Here is a 23,813-nt window from a genome sequence, read left to right as displayed (position 1 = left end):
GGGGCTTTACATTACATTAAATTTTTACAAGAAAATGTGTCAGAATTAAAAAAAAAATCATTGATGTATTTAGAAAAGTCATGGGTTCACACAAACATTAGAGTGTAAACAAAATCTTGCAAAATAGCAGTATGTAAGCAGTGTTGTTAGGTAAAAATATTGGTCAAATTTCATGCTTCCCCTGTTCCATTTTAAACCTCCCCCAACTATTTCCTCTTTTCTCCACTGAAAATGCAGTTCCAAAAGTTAGGAGAGCCCCTTCAAATTTATTTATTTATTTATTAATTTTTTGTCAACTATACTGGGAGAAGTGTCTCCTGAAGATATGTATGATCTGTTTGTTTATTTATAATTGTCACACTGGAGGACAAACTTAGTAAATCAAATGAGATAGTATTTTGATCTGTATGCAATAACTGGGTAAGAGACCATAAGAAGCACACTGAAACAGATTGGAAGAATCGTTCGACTTAACTGCCTTGCATTTGCAGATGATTTGGTGCTGTTAGCAAAAAATATTGATGAAGCAAAGGTTAAGATAGAACAACTAGAACAATTAGTGGCAAAGTATTTATTGCAAATTTCGTTTGAGAAAATAGGAATGATGCCCAGCTTCCCCAATTGACACATCCCATATCATATTTCATAATGATTAAAGAATTAAAGTAGTAAAAAAGTTTAAATATCTTGGTGAGATTATTACCTGGAATGCTAATGAAAGAGAATCAATAGATAGGAGAACATTAAAACTACAGTGATTGCAGAGAACAACATGGCGAACCTACAAAAAACGATCACTCTCAATAAATGCTCAATTTCGACATTACTCCTACATCATTAAACTGGAAGCAATGTATGCAAGTGAAACACTATTCAAACTAAATACTCAAGCAGTAATGCACAAATTGCAGAAAGTTGATAGAAGAATATTGTGAACAATTATCAGTAAGAAACATCAAGTTAATGGACAGTGGAGACTTTTGCCCAATTCAGTAGTATATAAAGAATGTGAATCCATTATTGACACAATGCAGAAAAGAAGGATTGCATTTTTTGGCCACATGTCTCGCCTAAGAAATACTAAAATCCTGAAGCAACTTTTTGACTACTTCTGAAACAGTAAAACCAAAAACATCTGGTTTAAAGAAGTACAAAGTGATCTGGACGAATTGAACATCACCACACACAAAATTCAACACAGAGAAGAGAAACTGCTTCTGAAGAACAAATACACATGGCTGACATTCAAACCATCAGAACAGAAGAAGGATGTCATACCTGCAGAAGAACGAGCAGCCAGATCACAGCAACTGAAGAAATTTTGGGAAACGAAGAAATTGCTCACTGCTAATACTTAAACTAAATCATTGTAGACTCTGTTGTATTATATTTGATTTTAGTTCTCCAGTGTGGGTGTAAACTATGTAAATAAATACATAATAAAAAATTATTATTATTATTTGTAGTTAAATCTTTTGATGTACATGGATGACCAACTACATTTCACAAGAGAAAAATAGATGACTTAGAAAGCTCTTCTAGAAACCCAAGTATGTCATTTGACCTGGAAAAATGCAGGGAATGATCATGAAGGCAAGATCCAAGCTACTGGGTTTTATATGAGTTGTTGTTGTTGTTATGGTCTTCAGTCCTGAGACTGGTTTGATGCAGCTCTCCATGCTACTCTATCCTGGGCAAGTTTATTCATCTCCCAGTACTTACTGCAACCTACATCCTTCTGAATCTGATTCAGATTCAGATTCTTTATTAGTCATTCAGCATTGTTACATGCAATAGACTTCGTCAGTTCACTTAATCTATTAATTTTACAAAAAAATTTTTTTACACATTTAAGTTGATATTAGGCATTTCTAAAAATTCTTCTAATGAATAGAATGGATTGGTTAACAAGAAGTTATGAACATTGTCTTTAAATAATTTGTCAGGCATGATTGACGCATTTTTAGACAATTTGTTATATATTTTAATTGCCGTATACTTATGACTATTGTTAGTTTTGGCTAATCTATTTTGTGGCAACAGCAGAGAAGTACACGTTCTTGTATAGTAGCCATGTCTTTCATTTGTTACACTTAAATTAGGTAGTTCAGCAAGTATGTAGTTAACACTGTCAAGAATATATAAATTAATTACTGTTAAAATTCTATATTTAGTGAACAATGGTTTACAGTGTGTTCTATTATCTACCTTAGCCATTACTCTGATTGCTTTCTTCTGGATCACCATAATTTCATTTATTTTTCTGCTGTTTCCCCAGAGTATTAACCCATACCTTAAAACAGATTGAAAAAAGGCAAAGTACACTGTCCTTACGTACTCAAATGTCACACAACACATCAGTCTCTTCAACAAATATATAACTCTTGACAACCTAACCACTATGTGATCAACATGAGAGTTCCATGTCAAGTACAATACCTAAAAACTTTGCCTTTTGTTTTTCTATTTTTGTAGTCTTTGATAGACTGAACCACATATTCTGGGTCTTTTCCTCATTTAATAGCAGACCATTGGCATTAAACCATGATGTTGCATTTTCTTTTGCCAATTTCATATCACTTACAAGGTTATCGAGTACATGGTTTACAGATAGAAAAGTTGTGTCATCTGCATACATATATGTCTTTACATCTATATTTCCTGGTAAGTCATTTATGTGTACAAGGAAAAGAAGTGGTCCCAATTTAGATCCCTGTGGCACTCCATGTTGAACCTTGAGTATGTTTGACAGATGACTTCCTGAACTCACCACCTGGTTCCTTTTATTGAGGTATGATTTGATGAGTTTTAAACTTTTATCACATATTCCATAGTACTCAAGTTTAGAGAGCAGAAGTGAGTGGTCAACACAGTCAAAAGCTTTGCTCAGATCACATAAGGTTACCTGTGTGTGCGCATGGTCCTCAAATGCTGCTAGAATGTCTCTGACTAAGAGCTCTATGGCACGTATAGCTGACCTTCCTTTTCTGTAACCAAACTGTGATGCACTTAACATACCATTTAGTTCTAGGTACTCATACATCTGCTTATATATTATGCCTTCAAAGACTTTTCCTAGTACTGGAATTAGTGAAATTGGTCTGTAGTTTGCAGGATCTGATTTGACACCCTTCTTAAAGACTGGAGTTACCTTGGATAGTTTGAGAGGATCAGGAAAAAACCCTTCTATGAGACACAGGTTTATAGAATATGTTAATGGTGCTGCAATGTAATGTATGATTTCTTTCAATAGATTGTTTGACATATTAAAAATATCTGTACTGTATGAATTTTTCATTTCTTTGACTATTTTAAGAACTTCATGTTGGCATACCTCTCTGAAGTGTTTCAATGATGATCCGGCCCTATTATGATTTAGGTTTGCTCTCTTCAGATAATCTATATATGTTACATTGGGTTTACTGATCAGCTTTTTGATATCATCAGCACAGCTTACAAAATATTTATTGAATGTATCTGCTGGTATTGGGACTGTCTTGTCGAAGTTTCTGACTTCACCTTTAACAGTATTAATTACTGACCAGGCTGTTTTGCATTGGTTTTTACTATTTTTTATGAAATTTGTGTTGTATCTTAGTTTCGCTAATTGCAACTCTTTCTTATACAGTTTCTTAGTGATTTTTTCAAGATCCTTAATTTCATTAGAATTGTTTACTTTGGCAAGGCGCTTCAACAGCAGTAGCTTATTTTTTAGATTCTCCAGTTCTCTGGTGTACCAAAATTTACCTTTTCTTGTTTTATGGTATTTCTTTTGAACAAGATGGGCTTTTAAAATACCTGTTAAGTAATTGTGGAATGTTTCATAAACTGTTTGGGCACTGGAATCACAGTTTTGAAATAATTTGTCCCAGTTTGTTATGCTCAACTGGTGTGTTAGTTTTATGAGATTGTGTTTTGTTAATATTAAGGTATTAGATTTTGTTAACTTTTGTCCAGCCTTGCTCTCATCTCCTTTTATAAAATGTCTTAACTTTACTGTTAACATGGAGTGGTCTGAGAAAACAAACTCCTTTACCTTGGTGGAGTACATATCACGAGCACAGTTGACAAAAGCATTATCCAAGCACGCTTGTAGTCTTGTTGGTTCTGAATTTACATGATGGAAGTTGTGCTGCCTCAGCATATTCAGTAACTTATTTACACTGGGTTTGTTACATGTTACATCAAAGCTTGAATTAAAGTCTCCCCCAATTACAGTTACATACTGTTTCCATTTCGTTATGTAGCAGAGTACACTGTCTAAATTATCTAAAAAAGTTTTATCATCTGAGTCAGGAGAATGGTAGATACATACTATGATAAGTTTCATTATATCACATATGATCCCGGTAATTTCAAAGTGTTTCTCTACACATGCCCAACCAAGATCTAGCTCTCTACACTATTTCATTTGAAACATAGATAACAGTACCACCACTACGGTACTGAGATCTGCAAAAACCGTTTCCATATTTATAACCTTCTGGTACATAGTATTGTATTTGTTCTGGTTTAAGCCAATGTTCTGATATACATAAGAAAGAATACTTATTCTGTGGCAATGACTCATCCAGAATTTCAACTTTATTTTCAAGACCCTGAATGTTTAAAAATAGGATGTTGTTGTGACTTATCTGTGAGTTAGCAGGCTGGTTTTTCACATTTTTATTTTCTTCTTGGCTTGAAACCATAAAAAATTATCACTGAATGACACAGATGTATTTTTCCTTTGGCTCCTCCTTAAGCGTTGCTGTGTTGCTGCTCCAGTCGTCGTTGGTTCTGTTACTGCTGCTGCTTCTGCTGATAATGATGGTGCTGCTGTTGTTTGCTTAGTGTATTCATCTCTTGGTCTCCCTCTACGATTTTTACCCAACACACTGCCCTCCAATGCTAAACTGGTGATCCCTTGATGCCTCAGAACATGTCCTACCAACCGGTCCCTTCTTCTTGTCAAGTTGTGCCACAAACTCCTTTTCTCCCCAATTCTATTCAATACCTCCTCATTAGTTATGTGATCTACCCATCTAATCTTCAGCATTCTTCTGTAGCACCACATTTTGGAAGCTTCTATTCTCTTCTTGTCTAAACTATTTATCATCCATGTTTCACTTCCATTCATGGCCACACTCCATACAAATACTTTCAGAAACGACTTCCTGACACTTAAATCTATACTCGATGTTATCAAATTTCTCTTCTTCAGAAACGCTTTCCTTGCCATTGCCAGTCTACATTTTATATCCTCTCTACTTCGACCATCATCAGTTATTTTGCTCCCCAAAGTGTCTCATTTCCTAATCTAATTCCCTCAGCATCACCCGACTTAATTCGACTACATTCCATTATCCTCGTTTTGCTTTTGTTGATGTTCATCCTATATCCTCCTTTCAAGACACTGTCCATTCTGTTCAACTGCTCTTCCAAGTCCTTTGCTGTCTCTGACAGAATTACAATGTCATCGGCGAACCTCAAGGTTTTTATTCCTTCTCCATGGATTTTAATACCTACTCTGAATTTTTCTTTTGTTGCCTTTACTGCTTGCTCAATATACAGATTGAATAACATCGGGGATGGGCTACAAGCCTGTCTCACTCCCTTCCCAACCGCTGCTTCCCTTTCATGTCCCTCGACTCTTATAACTGCCATTTGGTTTCTGTACAAATTGTAAATAGCCTTTCGCTCCCTGTATTTTACCCCTGCCACCTTTAGAATTTGAAAGAGAGTATTCCAGTCAACATTGTCAAAAGCTTTCTCTAAGTCTACAAATGCTAGACACGTAGTTTCGCCTTTCCTTAATCTATTTTCTAAGATATTATATGAGTCACAGGAATGTAATTAAAGCAATAAAGAAGACAAGTGATACACAAAACTAAATGAAAACAAAAACATCTTCAGTGACATTAGTACATATGCTGTTTGAGTGCTGACTTAAATGCTTAGCCTCATTAACTGGACAAAAATTATATAGAAGAAAACAAAGGGAATTTTCATGAAGTTTAGCAACCATCATCCTAAATTAGCCATTGAAAGGCTGATTGCCCCTCATGAAAAACAGGGCAGAAGCTAACAAAAATGGAGCAGCTGCACAAATAGTAACTTTGGAATTTTAAGCAGCAACAACTTATCAATCTGCAAAGCAATAACAACTGCAGACACTACTTACACTCCACTCAATCTGGCATTACATCCATAACAGTGCCTTGGTTTAAGACATGGACAATAGGCTGGATCAGAAAATAATTACATGGGAAACATGCAAACCATGTCAGCCAGGATCATGTAAATTTACAAGCATCAAGCTACTGGTTGATGTGCACAGGTTCGCATACAGGAACTGATGGATTTCTGACAGCAATACATCAGGTCTTTGGAACAGGCACTACCAGAAGTATATCCTGAAGGAGTAAAGAATAGATGATAAACTACAGGAAGTTTGATGATCAAAATGAGACCATATCACCCAGTACATCTGGATGTAAAACCCTAGCACCCACAGAATATTTGTAAAGGTGGATGAGGTCACCAACATGGTCGACCAAAAGTTGTGACAGAAATATCATCACTGTAGGCAAGAAAAATTCAAAATTTACTGGAACTGTGGCATAATTACCAATAAAATGTTCCATGTAACCAACTTGACACTAAAGTGCTCAACTAAGCAGAGCAAGTACTTTTCTCACTCACGTTATGGTGTACCCAACACCCATAATTTGCCAACTACCTGCGATGAGAAGACGACATAATACAAAAATCTGGCAGCTGAAGTAAAAACCAAGTGGAAACAAATATCAGTACACATCATCCCTGTGGTAATATCAGAGACTGAAATTATCCCAAAATGGATTGTGTGAAGCTTCCCCCCCGTCAGTAATTTCAGAAAGCAGTTTTAGTGAAAAATTGCACAATAGTTTGTCAGATACTCATGGGACATAGTTAACTTAGTGAAAACTTATTCAAATCTTTATCTATATATCAGTAATTATTATTATTATTATTATGGATACAGTCATGAATTTGTGATTTTTCAATAGTGTCGGTTTTCTTACCATTGTGTTAAAAATTTCTTTATTATGTTCCTATTGAATGTGAGTAACAACATACAGTCTTGCATGGAGGCTGTGTAGAAGGAATTAAATCTTGAGAAGATGTTGACTGGTCCAGGAAAAAATGAAAAATAAGTTAAGGGTACCAAATAAGATGAAAAAAAAAGTTAGGAGAGCATGGATAGCATTTATAATGCTCAGAAACATAAAACTGTGTGCTTCAAGAATGCAGAAAAGTAGTGTTCTGTAACTACAATATCAACAAGTCACAATTTGAATCAGTCAACTCATACAACTACCTGGTTTGTAACAACATATGGGGATATGAAATGGAATAATCGCATAGGTTCAATCCTAGGTTGAGCAGGTGATAAAGTTCAGTTAATGAGGATAATGTGGAAAAATGTAGTCAGTCTACCACACTCATACAACCCATATTAGAATAGTACTCAGATGTGTGAACTCCGTACCAAATAAGACTAACTGGGGTACTGAATGTATATAAATAAGGGTGCATGAATGGTCACAAGTTAGTTCAACGCACAGGAGAATGTCCTGGAAATGCTGACAATGTGACTTGGTAGATGCTTAAAGATAGAAACCAGCTACTCTGCAGAAGCCTATTTACAAAGTTTCATGAATCAGTATCAAGTGAACAGGCTAGGAAGATACAAAAGTATCACAAGTACTGCTCTCATAAGGACAATGAATGCAAGATTAGACTAATAACATCACACAAAAAGGCATTTAAACAGTTGCCTGGGCTCTGTATGTGAATGGAACAGGAAGGAACCGTAATACATATTATAATGGGAATAGTCTGCAGTGTATGGACATAGACGTAGATTTGATATGCGAGGACAAATATTCAGGACCCCAGAGATTAAGGTACTAATATAGTAAACAGAGCAGAGTGTAAGGAGAATTGCCATGATTACAAAACTGAATGTCACACACATATCTTACTGAAGCAGTCAGGACTTTCTTGAGTTGTCAGAACTTGTCATTATTTCTGTCATCTTGAATGACATCTCAGTAGTTAAGCTTTGGCAGGACTGATATCTAGATTAGTTTTGTTTTATTTTAAGTGGCAACAGCCTTGCTGTAGTGGCAACACTGGTCCCCATCAGATCATGAAAGTGAAGCACTGTCTAGCTTGAGCAGGACTTGGATGAGTGACCGTTTGGATCTGTTGAACACTGTTGACAAGCAGGGTGCACTCAGCACTTGTTAGGCCAATTTCGGAGCTACTTGGTTAAGAAGTAGTAGCTCTGATCACTGACAATGGCTGGGTGAGCAGTGTGCTCACCATATGCCCCTCCATGTTCACATCCAGTGATGCCTATTAGTTGAAGATGACAAGGCAGTTCATTGGTGCCATTGGCCCATCTGAGGTGTGTTCAGATGGAGTTTGTTTTAGGTGGAAAAGTGAGAGGGAAGTGGAGAGATGTAGAAAAGGGAAAAGACTAAGTCCATTGGCAGAATACACATGGTGTGCAGTTTTGGAGTGGGAGGAGGGAAGGTGATAGGCAGGTTGAGGTCATGGATAGCAGATTGAGGCCAGACAGGATGTGTGAATGAAGGATATGTTGTAGGTAGAGTTCTGACCTGCACATTTCAGAAAAGCTGGTGTTGATAGGAAGAATCCAGATGGCACAGGCTATGGAGCAGTCACTGAAGTGAAGCATATAGCTTTGGGCAGTACGTTCAACAACTGGGTGGCCCGGCTGTTCCTTAGCCATAGTATGGTGGTGTCCATTCATGCAGACAGACAGCTTGTTTGTTGCCATACCCACATAGAAAGCAGCACAGTGGCTGCAACTTAGTTTGTAGATGGGTGGGTTGCAGAATACTACTGTGGAAGGGGTGGAAAGGATAGTGGATAGAATATTCCTCATTTCAGGGCACAACAACAGGTATTCAAAACACTGACGGGGAAAATGATTCAGTTTCTCCAGTCCTGGATGATAGTGGGTCACAAGAGGAGTGCTTCTTTGTGATCAGTCAGTGGGTATGTGGGAGGCAGTAGGTGACTAGAGAGACAAGGCATAGCAGATTTGTTTCCAAGCAAGATTGGGAGAGTAATGTCGAACTGTGATGGCCTCAGAGGGACCCTTGGTATATTTGGAGAGGGACTCCTCATTACTACAGATGTAATGACCATGAGTGGCTAGACAGTGTGGAAGAGTCTTCTTGGTATGGAATTGGTATCAGTATTGTTGGTGGTTGGTAGATTTATTGTGGACAGAGGTTCTGATGTAACAATCCTTGAAGTGGATGTCAACATCAAGGAAGGTGGCTTTCAGGTTGAGGAGGATTGAGTGAAGCAAATGAAGTAGAAGATGTTGAGGTTTTGAAAGATGTCCTCACTCTCAGTCCAGATCACATAGATGTCATTAATAAGTCTGAACCAGGTTACGGGTTTGGGATTCTGAATGATTAGGAAGGCCCATGAATAGGCTGACATAGAATGGTGCCACATGAGTGACCATTGCTGTACCATGAATGTGTTTGCAGGTTATGTCTTCAAAAAATAAGTAATTACAGGTGAGAATATAGTTGGTCATGGTGGCTATGAAGGATGTTGTAGCTTTGGAGTAAGTTGCCCATTAGGAAATGTTGTGTTCAATAGCAGCAAGTTCATGGGTTCTGGTGATCTTAGTGCAGAGGGAGGTGGCAGTGACAGTTATGAACAGTGTGCCTAATGGTACAGGAGCAGGAACTGTGGATAGTTGGTGGAGGAATTGCTTGATGTCTTTTATATAGGAAAGTGGGTTAAGAGTAATAGATGAGGATGTTGGTCCGTGAGAGCAGAGTTGCTCTCTGTTAGTGCACGTAACTGCCCACAATGGGGTATTCTTGTTTATTGGGTTTATGGACTTTAGGAATCATATATTTGGCTATGAGTTGCAGGGATTACCTGGTGGATGGACTCTGCCAGCCATCAGATATGTCACCTACAAACCCTGCCACAGTGATCCCATTCCAGAAAAACAGCAAGATCTCCAGCCCCTTCTCAAATCCTTAGGTCCTTCTCAGAACCTCTCCCTGAATGTATCTCTCCCATCACCCCCACCACACCCTGCACTTCTATCTTCTACATGCTTCCTAAAGTGCATAAACCCAACCACCTAGGATGTCCAATTGTGGCCCATTACTGTACCCTCACAGAGAGAATCTCTGCTTTTGTGGACCAACACCTTCAGTCTATTATACATGTAGCCTACCTTCCTATATAAAAAATCACCAACCACTTCCTCCACTAACTCTTCACATTTCAATTTCCTGTACTACTTAGCACCCTGCTCATCACTGTCGATGCCATCTCCTTCTACACTAACATCCCCTGTACTCATGACCTTGCTGCCATTGAACACTACATTTCCCAGTTGTCAACTTACTCCAAACCTACACTTCCTTCCTGGTCACCATGACCAACTATATCCTCACTGAAAATTACTTCTCCTCTGAAGGCATCATCTACAAACAAATCCATGGTACAGCAATGGGCACCCACATAGCACCAGCTTATGCCCACCTATTCATGGTCCATCTAGAAGAATCTTTCCTAACCACCCATAATCCAAAAGCTCTCACCTGGCTGTGATTCACTGACGACAACTACAAGTTATGGACTGGAAGCAAGGACACCCTATCCACATTCTTCCAGAACCTCAATGCCTCCCCCACTTGGCTTAATCCTCATTAACCCAACAATTCACCTTCCTTTTAAGGATGGCTACATCAGTACCTCCCTTGTCCAAATCAAACCTACCAACCACCAATGATACTTCCACTTCAACAACCATTTCACAGCCAGAAGTCTCTTCTATACAGTCTAGCTGCCCATGGTCAATGCATCTGTAGTGACATGTACTAACTCTGTGAATAAACCATGATCTCACTGAGGCCTTTGTAGATCAAAATTACCCTCTCAACCTTGTTTAGAACAGATCTCCCATGCCTTGTCTCTCCAGCCACCTACCACCTCCTACATAGTGACTGATCACCCACAAAGAAGGAGTGACTCAGTACTACCACATTATCTGCCAGGGTTTCAACTACCTTCAGTCACACCCTGAAATGACGAATATCCTATCCACTATCCTCTTCACCAATCCCACTGTAGTATTATGCTGTCCACCGATCCACACACTATGCTGCAACTACTGTATTGCTTTCTACATGGACATGACAACTAACGAGCTAAGACACAGAGGGATTAATGACACTGGCTGGCAGTGGGAATTGATTTATATCAATGGGGAAAGCTGAAAATCAAAATGATGACTGTTGTTTCAGAGATGTCTGAAAGGAAGCTAGTAGTGTGTGGATAAGATGAGAATTTGGGTCTGTGCCCAGATGGCACAGGGGTCTTTGATTTAAATCAATGCCTGCTGGCAGCCAATGACATTAATACCTCTGTGTCTTAGTTCATAGTGGCTGTAGGGCCAAAATGATCTGAAAGAACAGTCACCACTTGTATAACTAACAAAGCTGCTTGCCAGCATCAATGGCCAGTGCCAAACTGTGGGCAAGAGACAGCTGGGCCATCCAGTTGCTGAACATGCTGCCCAACACTATGTGCTTCACTTTAGTGACTGTTTCACAGACTGCACCATCTGGATCCTTCCTACCAACATCAGCTTTTCGGAAATGCACAGGTGGGAACTCTCCCTACAACATATCCTTTTTTCTGATAACCACCTTGGCCTCAGCTTTTGCTACTCCCTATACCCTTCCCTGCTACCACTCATGCCTTCTATTCTGGCAACACAATTACATTCTTTCTTCCTTCTCTACCTCTCCCCTCTCCCTTTTTCACTTGAGGATGACTGCCTTTCAAGAGGGGAAACAGAATTGAGCAGCAGCAACTCAACAACTTTGTGGATAGCACATTGGAGAGGATGCAACTATGTTATAATGAATAGTGTGGAGCATCACATTATTGAATGTTACACATCATCAGATTCTGATTTCATAGACTGCACTTTTCAGAATAAATTATTCATTCTGCAGTGGTGTGTGCATTGTTCTGCAACTTTTAGGCACATTAAAGCTATGTGTCAGATCAGGACTGAAATCCAGGCCATTGGCTTTCATGTACAATGTTATTACCAATTAAGTTATCAAGGCATGGCTCATGAGTCACCAGCTGTTAGTCATGCTTGGTTCGTTCAGTCAGGAGGGGCATTACTGGGAAAGGCAAAGGTCTGGGTTCATGTCCCAGTGTGGTGTACAGTTAACCTAGGAAGCTACCATATGCAATCTTGAATAGACTGTCCTTATTTCATATTAACAGAATCTTCCGTCGGTTCTTGGTAGAACAACATTATAATAATAAATGAAAAGCACCAGTTTGCTTTTGTTCTACAATATTATTTTTATTGCTAACCGGTTTTCGGCTTACAAGGCCATCTTCAGGCAATGCCTGAAGATGGCCTTGTAAGCCGAAAACCGGTTAGCAATAAAAATAAGCAAACTGGTGCTTTTCATTTATTATTGTTCTTATTTCGGTTATTGTTTTACATTTATTCACTGGCAGTGGCAAGAAAAGCATTTCTGAAGAAGAGAAATTTGTTAACATCGAGTATAGATTTAAGTGTCAGGAAGTTGTTTCTGAAAATATTTGTATGGAGTGTAGCCATGTATGGAAGTGAAACATGGATGATAAATAGTTTGGACAAGAAGAGAATAGAAGCTTTTGAAATATGGTGCTACAGAAGAATGCTGAAGATTAGATGGGTAGATCACATAACCAATGAGGAGGTATTGAATAGGATTGGGGAGAAGAGAAGTTTGTGGCACAGCTTGACTAGAAGAAGGGATTGGTTGGTAGGACATGTTCTGAGGCATCAAGCGATCACCAATTTAGTATTGGAGGGCAGCGTGGAGGGTAAAAATCGTAGAGGGAGACCAAGAGATGAATACACTAAGCAGATTCAAAAGGATGTAGGTTGCAGTAGTTACTGGGAGATGAAGAAGCTTGCACAGGATAGAGTAGCATGGAGAGCTGCATCAAACCAGTCTCAGGACTGAAGACCACAACAACAACAACACTGTACAGTTACTTTTTAGTTTCATAAGGCTTACGTTTGAATCTTTGCTCTCCTGAAATCTAAGTCCACACATGTTTTCAGTTATGGAAGTGGTGTGCACAAATTTTGGAGCAGTTTTATAGCCATTGCATTACCACCTTAAGCAAAAAGATGAATGAACTTACAAACAAAATCTGATCCTTTAAAATCTGTTTCTAATAAAATTATGTAATAGTTCTGCTTTGCAATAACTGCAAAATTGTTTCCACACATCTTACAGTGCTTTTATCATGACTATAAAAAAACCATGTAAAGTTACAATATATATTTGTCAGGGTAGTTGTAAACCTGTAATGAATTAAATGAGCTGAAATGAAATATATGGATCTCTGGGCTGCACATGACTCATGCGGTATCTCTGATAGTAGCATTCAGGAAACATAGGCAGCAATAATGGGATAACTTCTGGTCGCAGTGTTTGGAAATAATTGGTGAAAATATCAGTGGAAATGAAAGTTCAGGGCAGGTGTGGACATTTACTGAGACAGCCTAATGGTTTAGATGACTCGTTACAAAAAAGAAATCTGGGTTTTATCCTGGTCTGGCACAAACTTATAACTGTTACTACATATTCATTAGTTCTCTAACACTTAATGTTTTATTTATAAAGCATGCTACACTAAGCTATGATGTGTATAAAATGTATGTCCAATATATGTTATACAATGAATATACTGCAAAGATTACACTAGATGAATAAACAGAATTACTAATGATAAAATGACTAACATTACTCTACAAAACCATTGACCCAGCTTGTTACACTCAGTAATTAGTTTTTAACAGCTAATGAATAAAAGTGTCTTGAAGGTAGTGTCATACACATTAAGATCAACAAGGCATATTTATAGACCAGAGTAGGATCAGAGTCACATTGTCATATTGACTGTACAGCCATCAGTGTAACAAGATGTGTGCAATAGCAAATAAAGCTATTTACCACATAGCCAGGTAATGATTCTACATCTGCTGATGTACAGCACAGGTAGTTGGGGAAACTCTGCAATCTGTGTTGCTTTCACTAATTGTACAGGTTCAACAACAATCATCTCTCATGATATGATTATGTCTGGAATGCAGGTATTGTTTTTTCTTTGCTTCAGAGTGTATCTTACACTTTGCGGTAGAAAACATGTTGCAATATGACAGATTAGAACTATGTTGTAGCAGGATCTGAATGTGAATCTTTGACTTAAGTTGGTATCTGTAGTTATATACTAAATGGGCTGTCCATGTATATCATTTTTACTGCACAAAGTTTCAGTCTGTCACTTGTCATCTCACAATTTTAGAAATTGGTGATTTTTTCTGATCTTATAACAAGACAATAAAACAAGAAAAACAGATATCTGTGACTGAATAAGGAAACAATGTTATCTGTGCTTATATCACCTCCACAGATGGTTACTTAAGTGTAAATAAATACTTTTAGACTATTAGGCAACAGACAGTTTTATTTGAATAAATGTTATTCTGATGTTCAATTCTTGCTGTAGTGTAAAATCATTCAAAAATAAAATGGCAACTCACCTAAGAGAATTGATTGTCAAGTCAGGCTTTTTTTCCTTGTTTAAAGTTGATTTCCTCAAACTCAAGAAAACTGTAATTTTCTCTTTGCAAATATATGGAAAACCTACTTAAGAGATACTCCATTTGAAAAGTAAGAAGTAGTAAAGCAAATCATGGGGAGAAGTTACTATCATCTCATTTTGTGAGAGTGGGGTGCCATATATCACTTTACATAGCATATACAAGATTAAAAACTTACCAGCCCTGCACAGTGTGAACAGAATGTCGGCTTAAAGTAAGTTGTTTCATGAAATTCATGCTTGAATCCATTTTTCAATGCATGGTAATTAGCATGAATAAAGTATGTTTTCATTTCATCTTTGCTAATCATACCATCACTGAAAGTAAGTAAAATTTCAAATTTATTAGGGAAGCACACATAAATTGAACTAAAACTAATATTTTCTATAGCAAGCTACTCACTGGTCAGCATCTAATACACAAAAAGATGCAATGAAAGGAAAGTTCTCTGCAACAGCTTCAAATTCTTCATGAGAAATGTATCCATCATGGTCATTATCATAGTTCTTGAAAACAGCTTCAACCATTGCATTGACATGTTTCTCAATTGTCTGTGCATCTGGAGGAGGGCATGGATTAGATGCCCATTCAGCAAAGAGCACAGACTGAGTAGGTGAACACTGGGGCTGAAAATAATAGGGAAGATTGTGGTATATGTGGCTTAAGTTTGATTCTGTAGTGTATACATAATCGTTCTACATATACTCACCGAAGAAGAATTTCTGGGTTCTCGTGCAAGTGATAACTCGTATATTTCATCTTCAGTGTAGGCCAAGTCAAGTGACAACTGAAATGAGCACAGTCAGTTAAATTAATTTTCCTATTTATAAATTTTAAATTGCTTATGATTATTGAAGGAAATTTCATAAAATTCTGGACTGAAAACCTGATAATTGTTTGTGTCTAGAAGAACCTATGGTAACTCCCTATTACAACAGAGCATTTATGAACGATCAGTATCACAGTGGAATTTATGCATATATACTGACTTCGGTTTGTTAGAAAATCATGTTCAGGTCTTATTTCTTCCACTATAACAGAAACATGTCTACTTACCGAGCACATCATATGTTTGATGAATGTTTGGTTTATTTGGCACTCAACTGTGCAGTCATCAGTGCCCGTATGAAGTTCAAATTTTTACACAGTCCAATTTTTTCACAGGCTAATATAGTCACTGTCATGAATGACGACAATGAAATGATGAGGAGAACACAAACACCCAGTCCCATGCAGGGAGAATCCCTGACCTGGTTATGAATCAAACCCGAGACCCCGTGACCCAGAGGCAGCAACACTAGCCACAAGACCATGAACTGCGGATGAGCACATCATACGGATTTCTGTATTTTACATAGCATCACATATGACATGCTGAGTGAATCAAGATCTTGATGATTAATAAATGCACTGTTATCCTTATTGAGATATCATTTGAATTTACTTATTGACTTAACAGAATTAAATGGCTGGGAAATGTAATTAGCTTCATTTCAGAAGGTTACAAAATCATTCTTTACTGTCAAATCTTACAGGATTTTAGAAGTTGGATTTTAGCAGTTGTTATGATAAATCACACTGGCTGGCCAGCACAGTATTTATGATATGCTTGTCCCTGTTTGTGATTGATTCCTTTTGCACTATTTTTTAAAAAAAAAAAAAAAAAAAAAAAAAAAAAAAAAAAAAAAAAAAGAAAAAAAAAGTGTAGAGTTCTAATTTGCTTTTACAGTTTGGACATAGGTTTTGGTATATTTGAGGCTCCTGTGTGGATACTGCTTAGGGTGATTCTGGGAAAATAATCAAAATTATAAATTCGATTTGTGCAAATATCCATCAAAGAGGTTGAAAATTATTCTTTGGTGAAATTTATTATCAAAATTCAATTGAATTGGAGAATAACAGTAAATTACTAGAAAGAAAACTGATCTTCTCTGGCTTCCAGTGGTACCAGTGCAAGAATGAGTCGAGTATAGGCCCACAAAATTACTTAATCATCTGCCCACAAAACAAAACATTTTATGGCCAAGATAAAAATTTAGAAATGAAGTTTAAAGTGATTTCTTCATGATAACTTAATCAGTACCATACATTAAACAAATTCTTAAATAAATGAAAGTTGTAAGAGAAAAGACAATTGCTTACCTTATAGGGGAGGTATTTTTACGAGACAAATGTAGGGAAAGGTGTTGATTAGGGAAAGCAAACTAAAGACTTTGATTTATTGGCAGAATACTTAGAAAATGTAAGAGGTCTACTAAAGTGGCTGCTTACAGAATGCTTGTCTGCACTTCTGCACTCTTGTGGAGTATTGCTGTGCAGTGTGTGGTCCGCATCAGATAGGATGATGGAGGACTTCGAAAAAGTTCAAAGAGGGGCAGGTCATTTTGAAATATCATGAAATAAGGGAGAGAGTGCCATGGGTGTGATACACAAACTGGGGTGGCAGTTATTAAAACAAAAGTGCTTTTCATTGTGGCAGGCCCTTCCCATGAATTTTCAAACACCAACTTTCTAATCAGAATGTGAAAATATTTTATTAATGCCCACCTACATAGGGAGAAATGATCATCATAATAAAATAAGAGAAATCAGAGCTCTCACAAAAAGACTTAAGTGTCTTCCTGCACGGTGTTTGAGAGTGGAACAGTAGAGAGCTAGCTTAAAAGCAGTTTGATGAATCCTCTGCCAGGCACTCAGTTGTGAATTGCAGAGTAATAATGTAAATGTAGATGTAGATGATTCCTTTAGCCACACGGTCAAACTTGAGTTCTCCTTGCAACATACACACTTTTCCTCTGATTATTTCAACCCAAATAGCATAGATAATTAATGATCTCATATGTTACAGGCAGAGAGGATTTGGAAGAGTTAAAAGACAGGAGGGAGGAGAGGTGAGATAAAAGGAGAGGCAAACAGGACAATTAAAGGAGGCAGAGGAAATGTATAAGTGTTTGTATGATAATGGGAATCTACATTTTTTTTTTACAAACAGCATAATAGTCTTTTACACTGTTTTCCACAAAGATTCCAGAACTCTCAATTCTTTTATTATGGCAGGACTTGTCCGCTAGGTGGTATCAACTGAGAATATGCAGCAAAATCACAGATTTCTAAATGAAATTAAGCTGGGTTGCAGTTCCCTCAGCTACGTGGAGGTGACAGAATTGTAACTAATTAAGCCAAGGAGAGGGAAATATGCTTCACAAAAGAAAACAAAGACAAGTACTAAGTGTAATGATAAATATATAAATACTTTTTAGAATGATCATTGTTTATTTGTACCATGATTTTCAATTGAATGCCTAAAAATTCATGGACAGTGTAACTAAGTACTGTAAAGTACTGTAATATAACGTACAATGAAATAAAATTTCCTAATGTGTCAAGTGTAGGTGCAAGGATATGAGATATAACTACATATTATCAATTTGCTGCAAAAATGGGCCTATGGTAACAACACTGAAAAGTGTTCTTAAGAAAAAAAAATTGCAATGGCCTTCTTCAGAGCAAGATGGCTATCATATCTGTAAAACTTTATTGGCTCTACAATATAATAGGCAGTTACGACAAAAGGGAGAGGGTAGGAAGGAAGCTATTTGTGGACCATCCACCTTGTAAATGATTGGCAACAGTCTGCAAACCAGTGCTTGGCTTTTGGTGGGCATGTTTTCTTCCTGGTGTATGTGAAAATGCATAGTCAATGCCTCTAAAGCTGTTTGTTTGCACTGTCACATCCATGCCTGGTAAGGTTTCTGACCCATGCCCACAAGCAGACTGCTGAATTGGGATAGCCACCAGCCAGTACACTGGAAGTTTATAGCCATCTGCTCTATTAAGTTGTTAGGCTGCTTAATAATTTCATCTGCCTTTTGTATTTTGTGTTGGTGCATCCACAACTTTTTTGCCAGCACATGGGCTTCCTGGGACCTAATAGGTTGTCCACAGTCCTGCTCTCAATGATTCATTGTGCTGCCCCTCCGTATAGTGTTCATGTTTTGATGCTAGTGTGCTGACTGGCCTCATTGTCTAACCTATGTAGGCAGCTCTGCACTCGCAAATAAGCTCATATACTCTGCAGTATTAAGTTTGTTCACTGCTCCCTGGTGGAACCTCTCATATCGTGGACCCTGCAGCTGCTGCAAAAAGCAGTTGCAACCTCATCAGTGGAGGACACTGCCTAGCCATTCACTGATATCCTTGCTTATGCCAGGTGCACTAGTGAAAGCTTCTTATCCTTGTCTTCCTCTCTTGTTTTATTCCAGTTGTCCTTGGCTGTTTCTCTTAATATTTTGTTATCTTAACAATTGGTTTGAAAGGTGTGCTGTAGCTCAATTTTCCTTTGATGTTAGTATCACTTATCCAGTAGGCCGGTCAGTCAGTGCATGCAGAACAGAATATTTCTGACAAGGGAACCTCCCCATCACACCTCCCTCTGATTTAGTTATAATTTGGCACAGTGGATAGGCCTTGAAAAACTTATCACAGATCAGTCGAGAAAACAGGAAGAAGTTGTGTGGAACTATGAAAAAATAAGAAAAATATACAAACTGAGCAGTCCATGGGCAACATAGGCAACACCAAGGATTATGTGAGCACAAGAGCGCCGTGGTCCCATGGTTAGCGTGAGCAGCTGCGGAGTGAGAGGTTCTTGGTTCAAGTCTTCCCTCGAGCGAAAGTTTACTTACTTTATTTTTGCAAAGTTATGATCTGTCCATTCATTCATTGACGTCTCTGTTCACTGTAATAAGTTTAGTGTCTGTGTTTTGTGACTGCACCATAAAACCATGCGATTAGTAGACGAAAGGACGTGCCTCTCCAATGTGAACCAAATCCATTTGATCGCAAGGTCATATGTCAACCGATTCCTCCACAGGAAAACACATCTGATACATTCTATACGACACTGGTGACGGCATGTGCGTCACATGACAGGAATATGTTGTCGACCCACCTAACTTGCACACTTGGCGAATGGGTAAAAAGATTCTCTTACCTTGCCCAATTTAGGTTTTCTTGTGGATGTGGTAATCACTCCCAAAAAAGTGATGAAAACATAAGTGTGTGTCACATAAACTGCAACAAATGAATGCAACAGTTTCACAGTCGCACAGTTTTCTCTGGGCTCTGTCAAAATATATGTTTTTAACGTTTTCAAATTTTTCTGTGTGCAGACCGTCAAATCCTGTATATGTCCAAGAAAATCTGAACATGTCCTGGAATTTTGGAAAGCGACGTTGATATGTGAGGGTGCCTGAACTCTGATAATTATCTGAAAATAAAAAATTAAACTTTTCACTCGAGGGAAGACTTGAACCAAGGACCTCTCGTTCCACAGCTGCTCATGCTAACCACGGGACCACGGCGCTCCTGAGCTCACATTATCCTAAATGTTGCCTATCTTGCACGTGGACTACTCAGTTTGTATATTTTGCTTATTTTTTCATAGTTCCACACAACTTCTTCCTGTTTTCTTGATTGATCTGTGTTCAGTTTTTCAAGGCCTATCCACTGTACCAACTTATAACTAAATCTGAGGAGGGGTGCGATGGGGAGGTTCCCTTGTGAGCTGGGTAATGGTAGCTCTCCATGCACAGGTGCTGATTTGTGTGGTTTGGCTTCCAGTATGCTTTGTGTCCCCTTCTATCACTGGTGGTTCTACATATGTCCATGTCCAAAACTGGTAATGTGCCATTGCTTTTGGTTTCGTGTGTGAACTTCATATTCTTTTGCAAGCTGTTTAAGTGCCAAAGGAAGTTTCCCAACTCTGCTTTCTTGTATGGCTCGATAAAAACTGTGTTGTCTACATACTGCAGCCAACAACAATGGCCTAAAAATATAGAAGCTAGGGCCATTTGCTTAGAAGCTTCTATGAAGATGCCTATTGCCATTCCATCTAATTGTTCATAATATTTTCCCCACCGTGTGAAGTACATTGATGACAGCATAAATGCTGTTGCCTGTTATTGCATCTATGAAGCTCCAGAGATGTTGTATTCTTTCCCTTAGTAAAGCATGGCTGGCTTGATGATAAATGGTTCTGGCTTTTCTAGTATCAATTTGTAGTCATGTCCTGATGAATTTCAGGATGATGTGGTGATCATGGAATCTTTAGAGGAATGCCAGGTCATTCAGCAGTTTCATCTTCCTCTTCTTTAGCAATTCCAGCTTCTGTGTGTGAGAGAAGAGGGCCTGCCGACTGGGACAGCTGCAGCCAGGATGCTGGAAGTTTGTAGCCATCCTCTCTATTAGTGTTATCAGGCTGCTTAATAATTTCAGTCATCACTCATCTTCACTGTTGTGAGGGAACCTATAATCTGACTTGAAATCCAAAATACATTTTTCACACACACACACACACACACACACACACACACACACACACACACACACATTTTTATGAGATATGAAAGGATGAAAGTTGCATCATGAGAGATGAAAGTCACATAGAAACCTCCAAGGACTAATAAGAAATCAAACCCAATAACTTTGTAATACGACTCTGACACTCAGTTAAAAGAGTCACCGAGCATGCAAATAAGGGATAAAGTTTCCAGATATTTGAGAAAGGCAACAAAGGACTGGTAATTTTGATTCTCATCACTTTTTAATATTGTACCTTTCTTACTGATCAGCCAAATAGCTCCCAAAATGTTCTTGTCACACTGATTCCATGCTGAAGAGTCACAACTGCATTGAGAGTGGAACCTGGGAACAGGACAAATAAGGTGCAAACACTGCCACTGAGGAATCCAATTTCATGACAATCTTATGAATGATTGGTGATATATTTGAAAAGAATTTAGGGACTCTCATAAGGCCACTGATGAGGAAATATATTCACTGCAGAATAATATGCTGAAGCAATAAAAAAGGGAGAAATGATAGGTTGTAGTTAAATACTGAAATTGGATGGAGTTATTCAATTGCTGATGTATTTTAGTAGCTAGATTGTAGAGAAATTATGGGTCAAAGTAGATAAATTGTTACAACTCCTGAACTACCAGGAAGAAACAAATGTGACTGAGGAAGGAAGTTTTGTGAATGTTTTAGCTTGATTAAAGCCAGTAGTAGTAGTAGTAATAGTAGCAGTAGTACTACAAGAAACCTACTGTTTCATTCCAATGTGCCCAAAATTGTAACTCTTTTGACTACAACATTAATGAATAATGACTGCAATGACTTATAATACATTTATTTAAATGAAAATAGTGAGATTTTGTGAAATGTTGTGGTCTTTAGTCCAAAGACTGCTTTGATGCAGCTATACGTGCTACTCTATCCTGTGCGAGTCCTTTCATCTCCAAGTAACTACTGCAACCTGCATCCTTCTGAAACTGCTTACTGTATTCATCTCTTGTTCTTCATCTATGATTATTACTACCCCCCTTCCCCCTATACACCCCCGCCCCCTCCCAATGCCAGTGCTAAACTGGTGATCCCTAGATGTCTCAGAATGTGTCCTATCAACTGATCCCTTCTTTTGGTCAAGTTGTGCCACAATTTCCTTGTCTCCCCAGTTCTGTTCAATAGTTCCTCATTATTTATATGATTGACCAATATAATCTTTAACATTATTCTGTAGCACCACATTTCAAAAGCTGCTATTCTCTTTTTGGCTAAATCATTTATCATCCATGTTTCACTTCAGTACATGGCTACATTCCAGACAAATACCTTCAGAAAAGACTTTCTAACACTGAAGAGCCAAAGAAACTAGTACACCCGCCTAATATTGTGTAACACCCCTGCAAGCATGCAGAAATGCTGCAACATGATGTGGCATGGACTCGACTAATTTCTGAAGTAGTGTTGGAGGGAAATGACAACATGAATCCTGCAGGGCTGTCCATAAATCTGTAAGAGTACGAGGGGGTGGAGACCCCTTGTGAACAGTACATTGCAAGGTATCCCAGATATGCTCAATAATTTCCATGTCTGGGGAGTTTGATGGTTAGTGGAAGTGTTTAAACTAAGAAGGGTGTTACTGGAGCTACTCTGAGAAATTCTGGATGTGTGGGGTATCACATTGTACTGCTGGAATTGCCCACATCTGTCAGAACACACAATGGACGTGAATGGATGCAGGTGATCAGACAGGATGCTTATGTAGATGTCACCCGTCAGAGTTGTATCTAGACGTATCAGGGGTCCCATGTCACTCCAACTGCACAAACTCCACACCATTACAGATCTTCCATCAGCTTGAACAGTCCCCCACTGACATGCAGGGTCCATGGATTCATGAGTTTGTCATTATACCTGTACATGTCCATCCGCTTGATACAATCTGAAATGAGACTTGTGTGACAAGGCAACACATTTCCAATCATCAGCAGTCCAATGCCAGTGTTGACAGATCCAGGTGAGACAAAGTTTTGTGTCATGCAGTCATCAAAGGTACACGAGTGGGCCTTCAACTTCAAAAACCCATATTGATGACATTTCATTGAATGGTTTGCACACTGACACTTGATGGCCCAGCATTGAAATACGTAGCAATTTGCAGAAGGGTTGCACTTCTGTCCCGTTGAACGATTCTCTTCCATCGTTGGTCCCATTCTTGGAGGATCTTCTTCCAGCCACAACAATGTCAGAGATTTGATGTTTTACTGGTTTCCTGATATTCATGGTACACTTGTGAAATGATTGTATGGGAAAATCCCCACTTCATCACTACCTCAGAGATGGTATGTCTCACTGCTCATGCGCCAACTATAACACCACGTTCAAACCCACTTAAATCTTGATAACTGCCACTGTAGCAGCAGTAACTGATCTAAAATTTGCACCAGACACTTTCATCTTATATAGGCATTGCCAACCACAGGGCTGTATTCTGCCTCTTTACTTATCTTTGGTATAGGCATGCATACTCAAATACAGTTTCTTTGCCGCCCTCAGTATATATTCACTGTTAACAAATTTCTCTTCTTCAGTAATGTTTTTTTTTTCCATTGGCATTCTACATTTTATGTCCTCTCTATTTTGGCCATCAGTTATTTTGCTGCTCAAATAGCAACACTCATCTACTACTTTAAGTGTCTGATTTCCTAATCACCTAATTTAATTCTACTACATTCCA

General features: G+C 38.3%; 1 protein-coding gene across 2 annotated transcripts in view; it reads right to left on the bottom strand.

Annotated features, from left to right (window-relative positions):
* Positions 1 to 23,813, bottom strand: part of LOC124796303 (ras guanyl-releasing protein 3-like) — a 305,024-nt gene that overhangs the window by 27,989 nt on the left and 253,222 nt on the right. For both annotated transcript variants that reach the window (XM_047260429.1, XM_047260430.1), the window contains exons 9-11: positions 15,441 to 15,518; positions 15,134 to 15,357; positions 14,910 to 15,048 (exon numbers count right to left, since the gene is read on the bottom strand). In XM_047260429.1, the coding sequence (XP_047116385.1) occupies positions 14,910 to 15,048; positions 15,134 to 15,357; positions 15,441 to 15,518 (441 nt within the window). The remainder of the gene's footprint in view (positions 1 to 14,909; positions 15,049 to 15,133; positions 15,358 to 15,440; positions 15,519 to 23,813) is intronic.

The sequence above is a fragment of the Schistocerca piceifrons genome, chromosome 4 (assembly GCF_021461385.2).
Source record: "Schistocerca piceifrons isolate TAMUIC-IGC-003096 chromosome 4, iqSchPice1.1, whole genome shotgun sequence".
Lineage (NCBI taxonomy): Eukaryota > Metazoa > Arthropoda > Insecta > Orthoptera > Acrididae > Schistocerca > Schistocerca piceifrons.
Note: the sequence above shows the minus strand (reverse complement) of the source record. Positions and strands in the feature narration are given on the sequence as shown.